An 18,425-nucleotide genomic window follows, 5' to 3' on the forward strand; every position below is an offset into this window, starting at 1 on the left:
TTTCAGCGAATATATATTCAGCTGGATAGCCTAGGGTTCGTGAAAGCCAAAAAACATCCAAATAAGAGAAAACAATTAGCACTAAGTTGTTATTTTGTTTGCCAGTTGTTGTTTTTTTTGTTTTGTTTTTATTAAGGGAAAAGGATTTCAGTCTGGACAGATGGTTCTTCCTGGCTCTGCCTCCCTCCTGCCTCATTCTAAGAGCTTAAGTTATTCTGAGGTATCTAAGCTGCTATAGGCTCAGGCTACTAGGGAACAAGATGGCCACTTATCCTCACTATGATACTTTCTTCTTCTACTGTTCTTCAATTTGCTTTTTTTTTTGCTGTTATTTCAACTGCTGACTTTTTGTTTTCTCTTAGTTTTTTTTTTGTGTGTGTTTTGTTTGTTTTTCCCAGAGAAGCTACATGTGGCCTGCTGTTCTACTTGTCTATGACAAACTTCCTGGATTTTTGTATCGGCTATGATAACAACACCAACTGAATGTTTTCCCTCTCCTGTTATTAATTTGTTACTTTTCATTAAAAAGTGCATGTATCTGCTCTGTCTGTCCACTGTATCCTGGCAGATGGCCACTTGTGCTGCTGGACGTTTCTTCCTGTTAAGGAGAAGTTTTTCCTCTCAACTGTCACGGCATACATGGATTGCTGTGAAGTAAACAACAGACATCTACTGTCATCACGTGTTCATCCAGGAAGAGTGAATGTTGCAAGTCGATGACTTGATGCAATCTGATGGGTTTTCTTCAGTAGGAAACTTTCTAAACTAATTTGAAAAATGAAGTGCATTTAATTCAATTAAATTTTTTAAAAAAATGCTTTGTTGGCCCCAAAAGGAAATTAAATGCTGCTGCATCTCATATTAATTCAGGATTATTCAAATTGATAACTATATGATTTCACTGTAAAGTGCTTCAAGACAATATTTGTCGTGAATTAGCGCTTTAAAAATTGAACGAAATTTAACACAAGTTAAGTAAAGCGTCTGTTGATCTATTTAGTAATAATAATAATTAAAGGCATTTTGGAAATTTTTTCACAGGAGTACCGATAAATGTGACAGTCACAGCAACTGTTTACTGAAGCTTACACTCGCTGAAACCAAGCTTTCAAAATTTAAAATTAGATATAATCTCAACATATTTGATGTCTCTTAAACAGAAGTGCTTTATTCTTTTCAGAACATTTGCAAGAATAAGTCAACAGTTAAAATGTATCTGATCAGAACAGAAAGGAGGTTTTAGATAAAATACGGGACCACCATCCTTGAAGCAATTACCTAGCAACAGTACGACGACGCATACAACTGTGAACATGTTATACTAAACTGACCCAGTCAAAGTTCAGAGCAAAATCCAAGCCTAAATTCACATCAGAATGTGTGACAAGACTTTGGAAAGCGATGTTCAGAAATGGTCTGCCCCCAATTTAACTGCGTTTCGGAAAAAAAGTTCAGCCTATAGAAGTTCACCGCTGAAAGACGTGACCCCAAAAACATGCAGGTTTAACTGCAGCAAAAGTTGTTTAATACAAACTTTTGGCTCCGGGTGACTGAATACAAATATACACAATACTTTTCAGACTTTCATTTGTAAAAGATAGAAAACGTATTCTCTACCTTCCACTTCAGAATGACGCTCTGCTTCGTGTCGGTCGGCCACACACAATCCTTATAAGATCCACTGAAGTTTGTGGTTGAAAAGTGTGGATGTGTTAAACGATGACGATATTCAATATCATTCATGCTGTGTCAGATTTAGGCTTGTGACTCACCAGAGCATCACTGAACGTTGCTTTAATGCGTAAGACTTCATTGCTGATCTGACATTCTTGAAGACACTTAATTTCTTCTCTCCTCGTGTCGTACTAAAACCACTACTACTTTCACAGGATTCCAAGTCTGCTTAGTGTGAAGAGACAAGTTTAGACTGTACTGAAGTTGATAAAGTGTCTGTACGCTTTTTCCAAGTCCGGTCAGTTACAGTAGGATTTATCTAGTTAGAATCAGATAGCCGTTTACTCTGGTGGACCCTCAGTAGCTCCGAGTATAAATAGTCTTGTGCTGCCCTCCTGTGATGAGTTTACAGCAGAACATGACTTCCAGTCGTTTTCCCCCAGCTGCTGCATTCTCACTGAACTTCAATATGTTGATCTTAGCCAATGTCACTCATCCAGACAAAGTCAAACAGCACACGGTTCAGTTTGACACGTGAAAAGGTTCGCTCGCCTATCATCCACAGGCCGACACGCAGCGCTCCGTCGGATTTTTTCTGACAGGTCATTTGGCTCCGAGTCTGACCTTTGTCAGGGAGCATCTCATCTCTGAGCTTCAAATGTGATAACATTTCAAACACAAAGGTTACTAGGAGGGCCTAGCCGAGTCAGAGAAGGTCAAGGATGTTTTCCTCTCCACTGTATCTCAAAGCAACAAACAGCTCAGTGGAAGCATGAGGTCTTTGTAGCATGAAAAGCACCGAAAAGCAAGGGACACCAAAGGCCAGTCACGTTAGAAATAATAATCTAAGGGCTGTAAAGTAACATTGCCCTAAAATGTAACAAGGCTGCAGGCTATTCTGACCATCATCATCATCATCATCATCATCATTACTGCTCCCCAGTTTGCTTAAATTAGTGAGCTTCAAATTCAAACTCCTTTATGAAGCTGTTATGCTGTTTTGCCAGCAGGTGGTGCTGCAGTATTCCTAAAAGATCGCTTGTGCTAAGCCATCATGTTGACGTCACCCCGCTCCCCCACCAAAAAATGCAAAGTCATTGGGTGATATAAAATCATACAGCGTGCAGAGAGCTTGACCTGGCTTGTAACAAAAAAAAAGACATATATTATAATTTTAAAGAAGCTTTTGTTATGTTTTAAAAATATACAAAACGACACCTTAACTACCTTTTATATTGTTTTAATAAGTACAGCATATAGATAAAAAATAACCCCATCCTCTGTAACACTGAATAGCTGTTTCTCATAATACTTTGAATGGATAAAACTCTTTAGCAGTCGGTGTTGACGCTGGAGACGTGTGGGCGGAGCATCGGGCGAAAGGAGGGAGTTTTACATTAACTGTTTGATCGTTTCTGAGAGCCTGAGGTCATGTTGACTCATGCTGTTGTGAGATGAGCAGTCTTTTCTAAGCCACATTTTCTCAGCAGCTGTGGTCAGCATGCTGTAACCAGACCCCGGGGAAGATTAAAGGCTAAAGAGCAGCAGGTCTCAGTGATGTAAGCGGAGCACAGTGGGCTCAGAGCATCAGGGTTTTATTAGTGTGTGATGTGATGGAGAAACGCTTCAAGACAAGCCCACAAAACTAATAAAATGAGGCAGACAAACTCACTAATATTAATCTGATGAATTCGTTTAAAAGTGTATGGTTTTTTTTATTTTTTATTATTTGAATTTTGCAAAACACACACCTACAAGATCTTAATTTTTAATATGTAGATAAAAATGTAAAAATACAATCCTCAGACTTTTCGATTAACTGATTCCGAGAGACTGGTATTACGTATTGGATTAGGTATTTTAATGTCTTATCCTTGTTTTCTCCCCACAACCAAAGTCAGCTTAAGGCATCAGCTGTCCAAGCTAATGAAATACCTTGTTCTTTGCAGCCAGATCTCTCTAAAACAAAACAAAAAATTAATTATTTCAAGTGCTATAAGTATAAAAGTCGTGTAGAGTGACTAATTTAACTCAATAACATACGTATCAAATTAGACAGCCTCATAACTATAACAAACTGAAAGATGAATTACTTTATTTAGTATTTAGTGATTTTTATTACAACTTAAAAGAAAGAATGCAAGGAGAGTTTGGTATTTTTTATAAATAACTTATTTGTCAGAATCAACACAACAGTATATACTTACTGATCACTATAAGAAAAAAAAACAGGTGCAGGTAAGTCAGCATAATCAGAATTAAATGTTATTATTAATTCCAGTAAGATAAAGTATAATGCTTTCTTTCAACTAAAAAAAAAAAAAAAGACAAGGAAATTGAATAATAGACTAATAGGGGATATTGTGTTTAGGAATATGGAATTAAATATCAGAAAAAAATGTCTTAATATTCATGAAGAGTATTTCAGTTTCTCTGAAGTTTTAATTTTGAGAGGAAGGAGAAAAATAAGAGGTGGAAAATCTTGGAACTGCCTGAACCCACAAATATTTAGCTCCAGCACTGACCCAACAGAGCCAGACAGAGCGCCTCGCTGAAGTTTCCCTGTGCTGAAGTTACGCACAGATCGATTGATGTACCAAAGCACATGATGTCAACAAAAACACGTACGGCAACCGGATCTCAGGGCTGATCCGTTCGGATGTGGTAAAGCTTATCAGTGGGTTCTTTCTTACTAAAACCCCTGAACTCTAGTCTCCTCTTGGCAGCATCATGTTGATCCGGGAGAGAAGCTGACACACGAGGCAGGAGCTGATCAGTGAGTCAGAGGAAGAGCTGCGGCTCTCATCATCAACAGAACATTTGACAATTAAGTACGGTTCTCCGAGAACAGCAATCGTTTGAGATCAAATCCAAAATATTTATTTGAACTTGATCACAGTTCAGATATTATCTGAGCTCTGGTGAGTGATATTTATTGGAATAGAAACATATGTAGTCCTGTTTAGGGCCTCCGATTGGCTTTGTCATAAGCAGTTTGTTGTAAATGATCTTTAGTAAAATATTAATCAACAGATAAAATAATCATTATCTTGCAAATTTACTAACATATCTAAAGAATTATAGTTGTAACACAATGATTCGCAAAAAGAGGTGGATAAAACCCCTGCAGAACATTTAATTTTTAGCAGGAACTGTATCAAACCTATGATGTGGATTATGGATTATACGCAGAATAACAACAGTAATAATAGCTGATCTCAGAAAATCTCCATTTAGTAGCTGTCTTCTGTCAGTTGTTTACTTTCTCACGTCTTTCCCCTTAAGAGCATTAATATTAATAACAGAAGAAGGCTGACCAAGTTCAGTCGCTCTCTCCTCCCCCCTCCCTCCTTCTTATACCCAGACCCTGGATGCAGCGAGGCGCGCACACGCCGGCAGCTTGTCTCAGCTTCCGTACCGCTCCCACTTCTGCATCTCTGCGTCTCTGACCCTCCCCGCAGCCTTCCGCCTAGGATTTTAGCCCACCTGCTGTGTGGATCATCGGTAAGAAAGGCTGATCTCTGCTTCCTCTCTCCTCCGTTCGGCTTTTGTTTCTGGGACTGACGGTGGCTCTGGTCTGCCGGGAGTCAGACAAAGGACTGGGGTGTGGCTGGATGGGTAGAAGATGGTTGCTAACGGCAGCAGGGAAATAATGTGAAAGATGAGGTTGATGAGAATTGTGGTGGCGACAGACAAAGCAACATTGCTGGCATGTTGAGGTTTATAACAGTCGTAAACTAGGGTCAAATTTGACCGGTATGTGACGCAAGTTGATACAGATTCTTAAGTGTTCAAGTGAAGGATTGAAAGTTGCTTTGATTATAAAAAATATACATATGTTTTTAAAAACGTTGCGTTTTACTCAGGAAGCCTAACACCGCATCAAGCAGAACCTTTTAGGCCATATTGAAATCCACCATGGTAACAGAAGCTCATTCTGCTTTTGAAGATCTCCAAACATATCTCCAAAAACACACATATATATATATATATTTCGCAGTTCAGTCAGACATATTGGGATCAGGACAGCGAAAAGACCAGATCCATTAGACCTGAGGTTGTAGTGTCTTTACTGCAGTGGGCTGATCATGAGCTGCATCCAAGAGGCTACAAGAGTAGAATCGGAAGGAAAAAAAAGGAGACAGACAAATTGAGGGAGGATGCAATGAGAACAAAGAGGGAAGCAGACAAAAACAGACACAAAGAGAGAGGAGACAGCTGGGCAAAAGAGGCACATGTTAGCCACAATGGCATCTGAGAGAAGCAGACATGTATGTAGACTGAGCATGTGTGGGAGGCAACCACTTGTCTGAGCAGCACATGTTGTAGCCACTCCCTTTATGTGCATGCACTGACCGAAACAGCTGATAGGCCTCATTATGGATTTAAATTTTTGTCTTAAACGGTACACAACGAGCAACGACGCACAGTCAATGCGACGCCTGACACGAAAGGTCAAAACGGCGCACTGAGTTTCACGTCTCGTCTTTCGCAGCCAAAATGTCGGACAAGCCAGACATGACCGAGATCGCTCGCTTCGACAAGACAAAGCTGAAGAAGACGGAGACAAAAGAGAAGAACCCTCTTCCCACCAAAGAGAGTGAGTGCACGAGTCCTTCATCCCTTCATCCTCTGCGGCAATTTTTTTTCCGCCACCCCCCCACCCCTCCCACCCCTCCTGCCAGAATCTCCCATTATCACCTTCACACGTACTCAGCAAAGAGAGCAGCGAAACAAACGGCTGCAGTATCAGCAGACCCAAAAAAAAAAAAAAAAAAAGCTGCACCCACTCACAGGTTCACTGCAATGCAAGCCTAAACCAGCAGCATCTTTTTGTCTTCTCTTCTTTTGCAGCCATTGAGCAGGAGAGGAAAGGCGACGCCACACCTTGACTTGAGCACATGAAGAAAAGGAGCTGAGATGCCACCGAAAAAAAAAGCACTTTCTTTTGATTATCCCAGTATTTGAAATCACCTACATTGTCTTGAGAAAAAGGGCGCTCTCTGAGCTCCCTGGGGTGCTAACAGGATATTTTGGCATCCTAACATGTGGGGCTCTCTTACAAATCACACACACACACACACATACACAAAAAATGTCAGCCTGGGTGCCTGTCTTGTGCTGTTAGCCTGTAGCTAACTTGTCTCCAGTATTGCCAAAAGGGTGGGGGTGAAGTGATGTAGCACAGGGAGAGAGGCAGGCATTCAGGCTGGAAAGTTGCATTAGGGGTGGGGGGTTGTCTGTGGACACAGAGGCAACTGAAGTCAACTCATGTGGGCTTTTTTCTTAACAAACTTTTTACTTTTCTTTATGTAATAAACATAAAGACATGGACGCGGTGTGTTTTGTGCTTTTTTTTCATCCCTAATTTGTGTCAGTGTGTAGGTTGTTGGTCTATATTTAGACTGTACAATTGTGATGAATCCCAATTGATTTTGCAATCTATCAAATATCAGTTCTGCGAGATAAATGTGTTCCTCCCTGGTGGAAAATCTTAATTGTACACTTAAGGTAGCAACAATATTTTTGTTTATAATTTCAGAATTAAGACTTATCCCATCAACCAAATTAAAATTGATCAAGAATCGAGTTAGTAATGACAATAAGCCCTATTCCCTAGTGATTTCTTTCAGTACCAGAAACACAATACATAAAGAAAAAAGCAAAGATGCTAATGCTAATTGTATACTGCTGCTACAGGGGAAAAGGAGAACATTTTCTAAATAAAAAAAAACAAAAGTCTGATGCACTATTCAAGAAAGAGTCAAACATTTATCACAAGTTCACTGCTCTCTCAGGAGTTTAGAGAATTATAGTGTTTTTAATTCTTATGCTGATAAAGGTTTGGGGGAGTTTGGGTGTGAACTCCAAATACCTCAAAAAGTTTCTAACCTTTTGGACATATCGATTTTTCACCTATCCCTTTTTTGTGGGTCCAGGATAGGATTTTACTCGCTCAAAGGAACAATTTAAACTTTAAATGCAACTTCCTAAATGTTATCTCACCAGAAGGTGGAATCTCAACCCAAGAGCAGTTCTTTTGGCTGGAGAAGTTCCTCCCAGTTGGAGGTTCTTGCTTAAGGCTAAGTACATTGGATGTTTATTGCACAGTACTACTGACAGTGAATTAATGTTGGATTACTTAAAGGAAAACTGTTCTTAATGGGTCAATTTGTGAAAAATATAATTATTTATTTAAGTGATGCTTTGACACATTTTGACAGGCATTCAGGCAAAATTCTGAGCATTACGTGGAGACAACAAGTATTTAACCACTGGAGATACAGAACAACGCTGAGATAAGACGTTGCTGTGACTAACTTAAAAGTTAGTCACAGCAACTTTTAAAAACAAAATGTTTTTTGTAATACTTTAAAAAGTAGCTGTTGTGTATGAGAAATCTGATTGGGTCAGTTTGTGAATATTACACAATTAAGAAGCTTGGACAAAACGCTCAACATGACATTACCATAAAGATCCCTCTGCCATAAACAATGAGAGTTTAATAAATAAAAAAAATTATGATTTCATTAGATTAAAAAAAAATGCAAATATTTAATTTCCTAAATGCTTCATATTTCACATGAAGGTATATAAATCAAGTGGATAATATTAATTATGACCTAAAAAAAAATATTGAAATACTGAAGAAATGTGATAGTTTTAAATTAATTTGTAGCTGGATTGGCCAAATTTCAATTCACTTTGACATTTTTAAATACTCTGGGTTAATATTATGGAAGTTATGGTGAGCAGCATTACTGCATGACAAAGTCAAAGGTCTCTGAAATGAACTGGGATTAGTGTATCATTCAAAATGTCATGAGTCACAATCTCATAAAATATCGTATTGATTATCTTTTGGTGTTATCTTACTGAATTAAGCAAGAACTTTCTCAAACACCGAATCCACAGGTTATGTTTACAGGGGTGCAAGTTCATCCAATACTACTTCAATACTACATATGCTGGAAAGAAATCAAACTTTCTTTCTGCTCCTGAAAGAAAGTTTGCTTGAAAATATATATATATATATATATATATATATATATATATATATATATATATATATATATATATATATATATATATATATATATATGTTTTTCACTAATCAGATTGCTTTTATATTTTTCCTCAGTTGAGCCTAAGCTGACTACAACCTACAAAGGATGAGAAGGCGTGAATAGTTTCTAAACATAAAGGTGCAATGACAAATTGTTTCCAGTAACAATGTTGTTTTTTTAAAAAAAGCTCCTGAGTCAGTGCAGAGAGGCGTGTTTGCAGATCTAAAAGTGGAACCATCTAACTGCACAAAAAGTTGAACTTTTCAAGTGTTTATTAATAATGTACACCGGCGTGAAAAGTCTCAGTTAAATTCAAGTCTCTTCTACTTAAACAGTAAATGTCAGCGAGGCGCAGAACAAACTGTAAAGTATTTTTCCGAGATGAGGAAGTCAGTTTTCTAATCATCTCTACGGCTCTACAAAGTTACAAACATGCTCATGACATGTCTTCTGAAATATTAATATCAGATAAGAACTCAGAACTAAGGAAAAGTTAAATCATTAGATGAATAATTATTGATGTTCTTTTAGAAATATTAGCACTAGTGGCCAATAATAATAATAATAATAATAATAATAATAATAATAATAATAATAATAATAATAATACTCCCGTGGAAAACAATGAGGATGAGAACAGCGAACTGAAAAGCCTTGATAGCTAAACGACACATAAACTGGACGATAGCATCAGCATCGGGATGACACTGATTGGAGTCGATCAGGGTTGATAAAATCACCAATAAATCTATAAACCAATAATCCAAACATTGTCTTATGATGAGACGCAAACAGCCTACTACAGAATTCAATTATAGTAAATCTAGTTATTACACATGGGGTCATTTAAAGATCACCGGCCACGACCAGCCGCCACCCCCACATCTCCGGGATTGGCGTCTCCACTCCTGCCACCTAACCCCGTCCCGTCAGAACTGTCACCTTCTGGGCCTTTATTGCTCCAGTCCTCTCACCTCGCTCTCCAACGCATAAATCAACGCTACCCCGAATGGTCCAATGTGTGCGAGGTGTGTTAAAATATAGCACATCTTTAACGTGTATTCAAAGAAACAATGGCATACCTTTAAATAACATATAAAGGTCCTACTGCATTAATTCAGTTATGCATGTTGATGTTAACAATGTTGTGGCTGATCTCATCGAGAACAACCCGATAAAAGGCTAAAAACAGGGTTTAAAAAAATAAAATAAAATAAAATAAAATAAAAAAAATTGACGGCCACTTAATTTGTCGTTGATATAGTTTCGATGTTTCTGAGCCACTCAGCACTCATACAGACAGATTTCCAGTCGGGGCAATAAAAACAACAACAACAACAACAACAACAACAACTATTGTCTGCTGTCATTATTGACCAATTTAAACTCTTAAACGCTCTTAGTTAAGCGCAAATCACCGATGGCTCTTGGTTTCAGCCTTCCATGAAGATGAATGTGGGTGATATCTAATTAGAAAGGATTCTCTTCGCCCTCGGCCGGCCCAGCCGCCTCCCCTATTGTCCAGCGCGATGAGTGGATTGTTGTTTTAATGGATTCTGAGTGTTTTAGAAGAGATTTAACGGGATAAGTGTGACGTTAATCACCGGCTTAGACATCTCTGGCATTAAGTAAAAGTTTGTGGAATGGCAGAAACTGTCGCGGTGAGTGCTGAAGAGGAGAGTGATCGAGCGTAATTAAGACAATTAGACGTAGGACTAAGTGGATTATCTATTCATATTGAAAATGCTAATTTTTTTATTGGTACATTTTTATTTTGTAAAAAAAAAAAAATAAATAAAATAAAAAATGAAATGAAAAGGTCGAATTAGATCAAGTCCAGTAAAACAACCACCCTGGAGCGTTTTAACGTTTAAAACAAATGTTTATGCTCCTGTAAATTCCAGACTTTTTTCACACCGAGTTGTTCCCTAGAGGAACATCTATTACCCTATTATCACGACCATGTCAATTTCGCCAACGTGTCAGGCGGGATTTGCATGACTACATGGCGTCCAGTCTGAAAAGCTTTACGGCTGAGTCCGCCCATGGGACACCGGTCCCATTTCCCAAACATTTCATGAACGCAGCAAGCCTCGGTACTGTCCCTCAGTAATATGAACAGATATAATTATTATAGGCAGTTTCTTTTTTTGTTGTTGTTTTTTTTTTTGGGTGGGGGGGGGGGGGGGGGTGATGCTTAACATTGTGCTTTTTTTAAATTTAATGTTATGCTACGCTCCCGTTTCAGAATTCTGCAGGCCCTGAAATGACATAGTCATGATTGCGTTCATAGTTGTATTTAGCGATTAATGAGAACCTGCATGCGCTCTGATTTTTAATTACATCCATAAGCTTGCGTTCGTGGGAAAAGCATATAAGGATCGGAGCCTGGGAGCGACAGGTGAATGAGGGGCTGTTTAACAGTCTGCGCAACTTCTTTGAAGTGCAACTCATGCGCCGACGGCTCCTGTTTGCCAATGGGACGCGGCAATTCAGCTCGTCATTGACGCATTTTCGCAGCGAGACGTTACCTGCAGGACAAATCTTTCAATCAGCCGCGTAGGAGCATATAAGTATAGTCAGAGCAGGGGAGCAGCACCATTCGCTGTCTTATTTCCTCCCGGTACACACATTTGGAACACAAGCCAACGATCTGCCATGGCGCAACTGGATGTCCTCTCAGCCATGGCCTTGTCCACGCTCTGTCTCTGTCAGCTTGCTTCCACTTGGTAAGCCCATTACTCATTTTTAACATTATGCTCTGTTGGCTTTTCGAATCTCATGCATTAATGTATATATTTGTTTTCTCCCCACAGGACAGTAAATAATTTTCTCATGACTGGTCCAAAGGTAGTTACACAGCTATGGCTTGTACAAAATACTGTAATTCTGTTTTGGGAATATTTAACTTCTTTTTTTGTGTGATTGAAAATAAAATATCTCTCTCTCTCTCTCTCTCTCTCTCTCTCTCTCTCTTTCTCTCTCTCTCAAGGCGTTTCTTACCTACGCCAGCAGCGTGCAGATGGGCGCACAGAGAGGAATACGAGAGTGCAAACACCAATTCGCTTGGGAAAAGTGGAACTGTCCAGAAAGCGCGCTTAAGCTATCCACACTTAACAGCCTCCGAATTGGTAAGTCTCATAATATCCACCCGCACTTATGACTAATTAAAATGTATCGGAATGAAATCGTCTAGATTTGGTGGGTGTGCGTTCACACCATCTTGTGCGTAATGGTCACGTACTTTGAGCTTTTACGCGTTTATGATACCAAATTACGTATCCAAGTAAAGTCTCATAACTGATCTTTGTCTGTCACATATTGCAGCCACAAGAGAGACGTCGTTTGTGCACGCCGTCAGCGCTGCTGGAGTGATGTACACGCTCACCAAGAACTGTAGTTTGGGGGACTTTGAGAGCTGCGGCTGCGATGACTCAAGGATTGGCCAGACAGGTCCGAAAAATTTAGTAGTATCTATTTATCATTAAACAAAAGTTATACAAAAAAACATACACTCGACACGGTATAATAATCAGTTTGTTTATGTTTGTGGTATTAGGAGGCAGAGGATGGATTTGGGGAGGTTGCAGTGACAACATAGCGTTCGGAGAAAAGATCTCCCGACAGTTTGTGGATGCCCTGGAAGATGGGCATGATGCACGCGCAGCAGTCAACCTCCATAACAACGAGGCGGGAAGACTGGTAAGATTTGCTGAGATAGTTTGGAATTTGGCGCTTAGGCACAATCAAAAATTCAAGATTGTGCGTAATCCACGCCAACACTCTGTTTCTGTTAACAGGCGGTCAAAGCAACCATGAGGAGAGCCTGCAAATGTCATGGGGTGTCTGGAAGTTGCAGCATCCAAACCTGCTGGATGCAGCTGGCCGACTTCAGGGAGGTGGGGAACTACCTGAGGATGAAGCACCGGCACGCCAGGAAGCTGGAGATGGACAAGAAGCCAATGAGAGCCGGCAACAGCGCGGACAGCAGGAGAGCCGTAGCGCACGCCTTTAGGAGCATCTCCAAAGCGGAGCTCGTGTATCTGGAGGACTCCCCGAATTACTGTATCAAGAACCTGAGCCTGGGACTGCAAGGCACAGAGGGGCGGGAGTGCCTGAAGGGCGTCAGGGACGTGTCCCAGTGGGAGAGGAGGAGCTGCCGCCGGCTGTGCTACGAATGCGGCCTCGGAGTGGTGAAGAGACGCACTGAGATGGTCAGCAGCTGCAACTGCAAATTTCACTGGTGCTGCACCGTCACGTGTGAAAGATGCACGCAGGTTGTCACTAAATATTACTGCGCGGGTAAAGACGGCGCAAGGAGACAGCACAATAAAACCAAGCGCAAACCCGTGACGCGCCGACAGTGACTGCCATTTACCCGTGAACATGCGATTACTTAAGCATTATGGATTTCTCAGCAACTTTTGGCAAAATGGATATATATCATTTGGACTCGGAACTGAGATATAAGGAGACGCCTGTTATTGCACTTTCTCCGTTTTTGATTGAAATTTATAACATTTTATTAAAAACCAGACGCTGCAAAGTCTCCCAAATTCACGTAGAATTTGGGTACCCACGTTTGGTTTTTAAGTTATTGTAATAAATTATAAATTTTTGTATAATAAATATTTTCTGCAACTGGAAAGACTCAGTCCCTTCTGTCAGATGTTACATTTTGATTCCACCGTTTGTATATTGGTGTCCTGGGGTCCTGCAGCCTCGGGCAGGAGTGGGTCACCCTTTTGAAGTGCGCATATAGGCGTTTCCTGATCCAGACATCCAATCAGCTTCCCCGGGCCCAGAGGAACAAAAGAGGAAGTCTTCCTTGTGTTCCTTGTTGGAATAAAGTGACATTTTGCGGCACAGCGGATCCAAATGTCAAAGATCTCCCATAGGATTGTCCTGCAAATGACAAAATGGCTCATTTAAGTTTTTGGATTCTGTTTTTCCATCTAAAACTGGACGTGAGTCACGCCTGGTAAGACATCATAATGTGTGATTCTGATTTAGAAAAGGGATAACGGGAAAAGTGGTGGGGGGGGCAAAGTAATTGATTTATTTTCTTTCTCAGGGTGGCCAGTAACTTCCTAATGACAGGACCGAAGGTAAACAAAAATGTACAACTTTAATTATGTTTTTATTGCAGGAGCACTTTATGAACAAAACCGTCTCTTTGACAGGCCTACCTCACTTATGCAAAAAGCGTGCAGGTGGGCACGCAGAATGGAATTGAGGAGTGCAAACACCAGTTTGCGTGGGACAGATGGAACTGCCCTGACAGAGAAACCCATCCCAAAGGTCTGAGAAGAGGTGGGGTGTAGTTACTTCCCAGATGCTTTTCAAAATTCTTGAAGATGAAGGATGCAAAAGTGCAATAGGCAGTGCCTGTTCCCATCGTACAACTTCTGGCTAATTTCGACATGTATTTTAAGGAAGAGCTGCTGGTATTGTAACCGTGTCTATTTATTTAGCAACCAGAGAAACATCTTTTGTGCATGCCATCAGTGCTGCTGGAGTCATGTACACTCTGACCAGGAACTGCAGCCTGGGAGACCTTGAAAACTGTGGCTGCGACGTCTCCAACAATGGGAAAACTGGTGAGGTCCATGAAATGTGATCTAAAATAGTTGTAAAAATCAGTGCTTTGAATTTTAACTTGATTTCTCTGCATGGAGGTGGCCGGGGTTGGTTATGGGGTGGCTGCAGTGACAACTTGGATTTTGGTGAAAAGATTTCCAAACAGTACGTGGATGCACAGGAGACAGGCCAGGACTCAAGAGCCGCAGTAAATTTGCACAACAATGCGGCAGGTCGGCAGGTACGTCCTGCTTAAGCGAATTATTTCCAATTTAAGGTAGATGCGCGCCGATCAACTCTTATTTTCCCACAGGCCGTGAAGGCAACGACGAAACGCATCTGCAGGTGCCACGGCATGTCAGAGAGCTGCAGCCTGCAAACGTGCTGGACGCAGTTGTCCGATTTTAGAGAAATCGGCAATTACTTGAAGATCAAGTACAGCCAGGCGCAAAAGCTGGACACCGACAAGAGGCGCGTGAGGGCCGGAAACAGCGCCGACAGCCGCGGAGCCATCGTGGACGCGTTTGGCGGTGTGGCCCAGACGGAGCTCATCTACCTGGAGGACTCGCCCGACTACTGTAGGAGGAACGCCAGCGTGGGGCTGCACGGCACGGAGGGCAGGGAGTGCCTGCAGCACGGGGCCGGGCTGACCCAGTGGGAGCGGCGGAGCTGTCGCCGGCTGTGCCACGAATGCGGCCTGAGAGTGGAAGAGAGGCGCACGGAGGTGGTGAGCAGCTGCAACTGCAAGTTCCACTGGTGCTGCAGGGTGAACTGCGAGGACTGCTCTCAGGTCATAGCCAAGCATGTGTGCGCAAAGAGGGAAGCCGGGGACGGGCATGCTGTCTGGCGGAGATACCGTGGACCCAAATGAAAAAATATGAGTTTGTAAATAGTTGTATTTTTGTCTTTACGGCTGCACTTTCTGCTAATCATCAATGTCAGTGTTTCCTTTGCGCATATATTTATGTTTTTCCTCTTTCTTTAATAAAAAAAAAAAACTCTTAAAAAAAGTCCAGTTGCTTTCATAAATAAATACGTCACTTAATACATTCCCTCGCTACTGCATCGAACTAACACATTACAATAAGAATGGACTGAATCCACTTAAAGAGAGGATTACACAGATCAACACGCAGCAGATCAACACCTCGCCAAGGTGTTGATCCAGTGCTGATCCACTGTCACTCTGATGTCAATGTGTATTGACTAAATTACATTCAAAGATAAATTAGGGAATGCTTTCCACCAAGTGGCAGAAGGAATCTGGCCTTATAATCCCTCTCAGAACTGGCTGCTTTGAGGGATTTCCCCCAGGCAACACTGAATGTAGTCCGTCACATGCATGGTGGGTTTAAACAAAATGTTTTTACATAAGCTGCATTAGTTGGTGTTCCTTTGTTGCATCGTAGATCGTTTCAAACTAAGCAACACTTGCTTTCTAATAAAAAAAGAATTTCAAATATTCCTAATGTTTTAATTTGAAGATAATTAGGTCTAAGGGGGTTGTTTTCTCTGCCCACTGGCCTGAAGGAGCTTTTCATTTGTTTCCTCTTCTTGACCCCCTGGAACTCTAAAAATCTTCATCTCAGCAGGGTGTGTCATAAATCTGCCAGGTTCTTATACAAAGGAGAGATGGGAAGGATATTGCAGCCTTCAGAGGTCTGTACCTACAGGGAAATTAGAGGTTTGTGGAAGTTTACCAGAAATTAGGTTGGGTAAAGGGACTTTGTACTCTTTACAGGCTAAAATCTAAATAGACTGTAGGTACAGATGGGAGGTTTCAATGTTAATAAAGTAATGCAAAATAAGAAAGCAAAGAAACTGTTTTCGTTTAATCAAAATGTGTTCAAACAGCATCGTCACAATCTTAATCAACATCAAACTCTTGAATGTGCCATATATTTTCCATGCTGCCCTGTTGAGTAATAAAGAAGATCCAAATCAGTGCACCTAAACCCAGCTCTCCACTGAGTATTTTATGGCTCTGACAAAAAAAACATAAAATAAAATTCCAATGAATCTTTTTATTTTCACAAAACATTTAATTTCTGCAGAGTTGACCAGTGGCTCCCCGTTGCAAGGCCACTTCTCAAGCAATTTGGATTTTCTAAATTCATTTCATGAACACTTTACTTTTAAGTGGCGCCTTGTTTTGCTTTTTAATTACTGTACTCCCTGCCTCATCCACAGCACCCAGGTTTTGTGGGGGTGCATGTTTCCTAATCTGGACAAAAGAGGAAAACAGGGAGGGAGGTTGCAGGGGATCTCCCACTGGGACCCCCCTGGGCTACTCATGTATTCATCCAGGCTAGCCTGGGGGTCTGTGACAATCTAAGAGTGATTGATCACCCCTTCTTCCATCTGCCCTCCCCTGTCACCTGGGTGTGAGATACCAGGAGGGCTGACGCAGGGCGGAGTTGCTGCTGCGAGACAACTAACGTTGAACACAATGTGTTACAATTTTGAAAGAAAAGAGCTAATTGACTATTTAAACTTGAAGGTTTTGTAAGTCTCTGTGTAAAATGTATTTAGATCTTTACCAGGTCAAAGAATAAATATAAAGCCCGAAACTGACAACATATGTCATTTTAAACCCCTTATTTAACACAGTTTTAAAAGGAAATTTAATGTATGAAAAATGAGTTACATGAATTTGACGCAATGCCATGAAAGAAGGTGAACAATGATCTTAGGAAAAGACATGGGTATTCCAGACAACTTGCAGTTAATCCTTCCTTATAAACAAGTATTTGTGAGAAAACTAATTAAAAGCATGCTGAACAGGCTTTGAACACTCTCCAAACACATACACGCTTTTAACAGTTCTGAAGCAGAACGGAACGTGCTTGTCCACCCCATGTGAGCAAGCATGTCCAGTTCTGCTTCAGATTGTAACATTTGTAGGTTATGCATTCCAGCTCTTCCCAGCTAGAGACTGAACTTTTGCCCGTTCATCTTTGCAAAATAGTTCAAACTCAGTTAGATTGGACGCAGGGCATCTGCAAACATCAGTGTTCGAACACCGCCACAAATATCCAACTGAATTTAGGTCTAGATCTTACCTGGGTAATCCTAAAAACACATACATCTGCCTTAATCGTCTTTCCATTCCATTATGGTTCTGGTTGTATATTTAGAGTTGTTGTCTTACTGGGAAAAAAACCCTCCATGTGTTCCCCAAAGACGTCTCCGTATTTAACTTTATTCTTCCTCCCACCAACTGAGTAGCTACCTTGGCCTGTTTAAGGCAGCATGATGCTGCCACCACCATGTTGCATTGTGTTCATTTTCCTACAGAGAGCACTTTGTATAGGCAAAAACGTTCGAACATGAAGAGCCCTTGCAATGTGCCGTACTCTTTCATAGTCCAGGTTATAGACAGGACCGTGCTCTGTGAGATGCTCACATCTTCTGATGTTATGAAACCGTATCCCTTGCTTTTAACGTCTCTGCGTTTCCTGACCTTTCTGGTGGCGTTTCTTGGTGTTTGTGATGCTGTTTGTTCACAAATGTTCTCTGTGGCACTTCTGAGGCATTTACTTGAACAGCTGAATTTACACTGAGATTAAATTATACAGAAGTGCACTCTGTTTACAAATTTAGTTACTTCTGATGGTAACTGGTTACACTGAATGTTTGTGGGTTTCAAAATAAAGGTGACAAAGTCAGGTAAAGGGGATTCATAGAACTACTCAGTGACAGGATGTCATTTGTTGGTAACTTTGCAATGTTTTTAAAGAATATATGTCTTAAGATGTTGTAGGGTTGCATCGGCAAAAAAGTAAGACATGGTAAGGATTTCATGAGCATGTTTTCAGACATAAAAGCCCAGAATAGAAAGAATGTGTGCTACTTTCAGTGGTGCCTTGTTTGCTTTTTAATTACTGTATTATAAAAAGTCATAAATACTTTTTATGACTGACTCCATAAAAAATATTAAAAGATGTATTTTTCAATATAAAACGCCTACAGCTGAAAATCGTCCATGTTGAGATATTCTATTTGAGCAAATAACAGATTTGCAGTAAAGATTATTACCTTTTAAAATTAAGCTCAAAAATGTACTTTGCTCTGATAATATAAAATGGCAGGATGCTATTTTTA

At 40.6% G+C, this 18,425-nt stretch overlaps 3 protein-coding genes across 3 annotated transcripts; all 3 read left to right on the forward strand.

Moving 5' to 3' along the window:
- Positions 1–5,029: 5,029 nt before the first annotated feature.
- Positions 5,030–7,008, forward strand: tmsb2 (thymosin beta 2). The gene is made up of 3 exons (XM_081611691.1): positions 5,030–5,178; positions 6,170–6,274; positions 6,529–7,008. Exons 2-3 carry the CDS (start codon positions 6,175–6,177, stop codon positions 6,564–6,566), a joined length of 138 nt encoding a protein of 45 aa, XP_081467817.1. The 5' UTR covers positions 5,030–5,178; positions 6,170–6,174; the 3' UTR covers positions 6,567–7,008.
- A 3,913-nt stretch (positions 7,009–10,921) lies between these two features.
- Positions 10,922–13,383, forward strand: LOC103470892 (protein Wnt-8a-like). The gene is made up of 6 exons (XM_008419589.3): positions 10,922–11,470; positions 11,558–11,591; positions 11,734–11,872; positions 12,069–12,194; positions 12,301–12,443; positions 12,542–13,383. Exons 1-6 carry the CDS (start codon positions 11,400–11,402, stop codon positions 13,106–13,108), a joined length of 1,080 nt encoding a protein of 359 aa, XP_008417811.2. The 5' UTR covers positions 10,922–11,399; the 3' UTR covers positions 13,109–13,383.
- A 70-nt stretch (positions 13,384–13,453) lies between these two features.
- Positions 13,454–15,672, forward strand: LOC103470891 (protein Wnt-8a-like). The gene is made up of 6 exons (XM_008419587.3): positions 13,454–13,722; positions 13,816–13,849; positions 13,925–14,054; positions 14,216–14,341; positions 14,420–14,562; positions 14,635–15,672. Exons 1-6 carry the CDS (start codon positions 13,661–13,663, stop codon positions 15,190–15,192), a joined length of 1,053 nt encoding a protein of 350 aa, XP_008417809.1. The 5' UTR covers positions 13,454–13,660; the 3' UTR covers positions 15,193–15,672.
- The last annotated feature ends 2,753 nt before the right edge of the window (positions 15,673–18,425 follow it).

Source organism: Poecilia reticulata, chromosome 10, assembly GCF_904066995.2.
Source record: "Poecilia reticulata chromosome 10, P_reticulata-male-v2, whole genome shotgun sequence".
Lineage (NCBI taxonomy): Eukaryota > Metazoa > Chordata > Actinopteri > Cyprinodontiformes > Poeciliidae > Poecilia > Poecilia reticulata.

Bases quoted from the DNA above. Each gene is read 5' to 3' on its own strand.
- tmsb2 (XM_081611691.1), top strand. From the start codon at position 6,175: ATGTCGGACAAGCCAGACATGACCGAGATCGCTCGCTTCGACAAGACA. The intron at 6,275-6,528 runs GTGAGTGCACGA...CTTCTTTTGCAG, and splicing joins CCCTCTTCCCACCAAAGAGA to CCATTGAGCAGGAGAGGAAA.
- LOC103470892 (XM_008419589.3), top strand. From the start codon at position 11,400: ATGGCGCAACTGGATGTCCTCTCAGCCATGGCCTTGTCCACGCTCTGT. The intron at 11,873-12,068 runs GTAAGTCTCATA...CACATATTGCAG, and splicing joins ACTTAACAGCCTCCGAATTG to CCACAAGAGAGACGTCGTTT. The intron at 12,444-12,541 runs GTAAGATTTGCT...TTCTGTTAACAG, and splicing joins ACAACGAGGCGGGAAGACTG to GCGGTCAAAGCAACCATGAG.
- LOC103470891 (XM_008419587.3), top strand. From the start codon at position 13,661: ATGGCTCATTTAAGTTTTTGGATTCTGTTTTTCCATCTAAAACTGGAC. The intron at 13,723-13,815 runs GTAAGACATCAT...TTTCTTTCTCAG, and splicing joins CTGGACGTGAGTCACGCCTG to GGTGGCCAGTAACTTCCTAA. The intron at 14,342-14,419 runs GTGAGGTCCATG...CTCTGCATGGAG, and splicing joins CTCCAACAATGGGAAAACTG to GTGGCCGGGGTTGGTTATGG.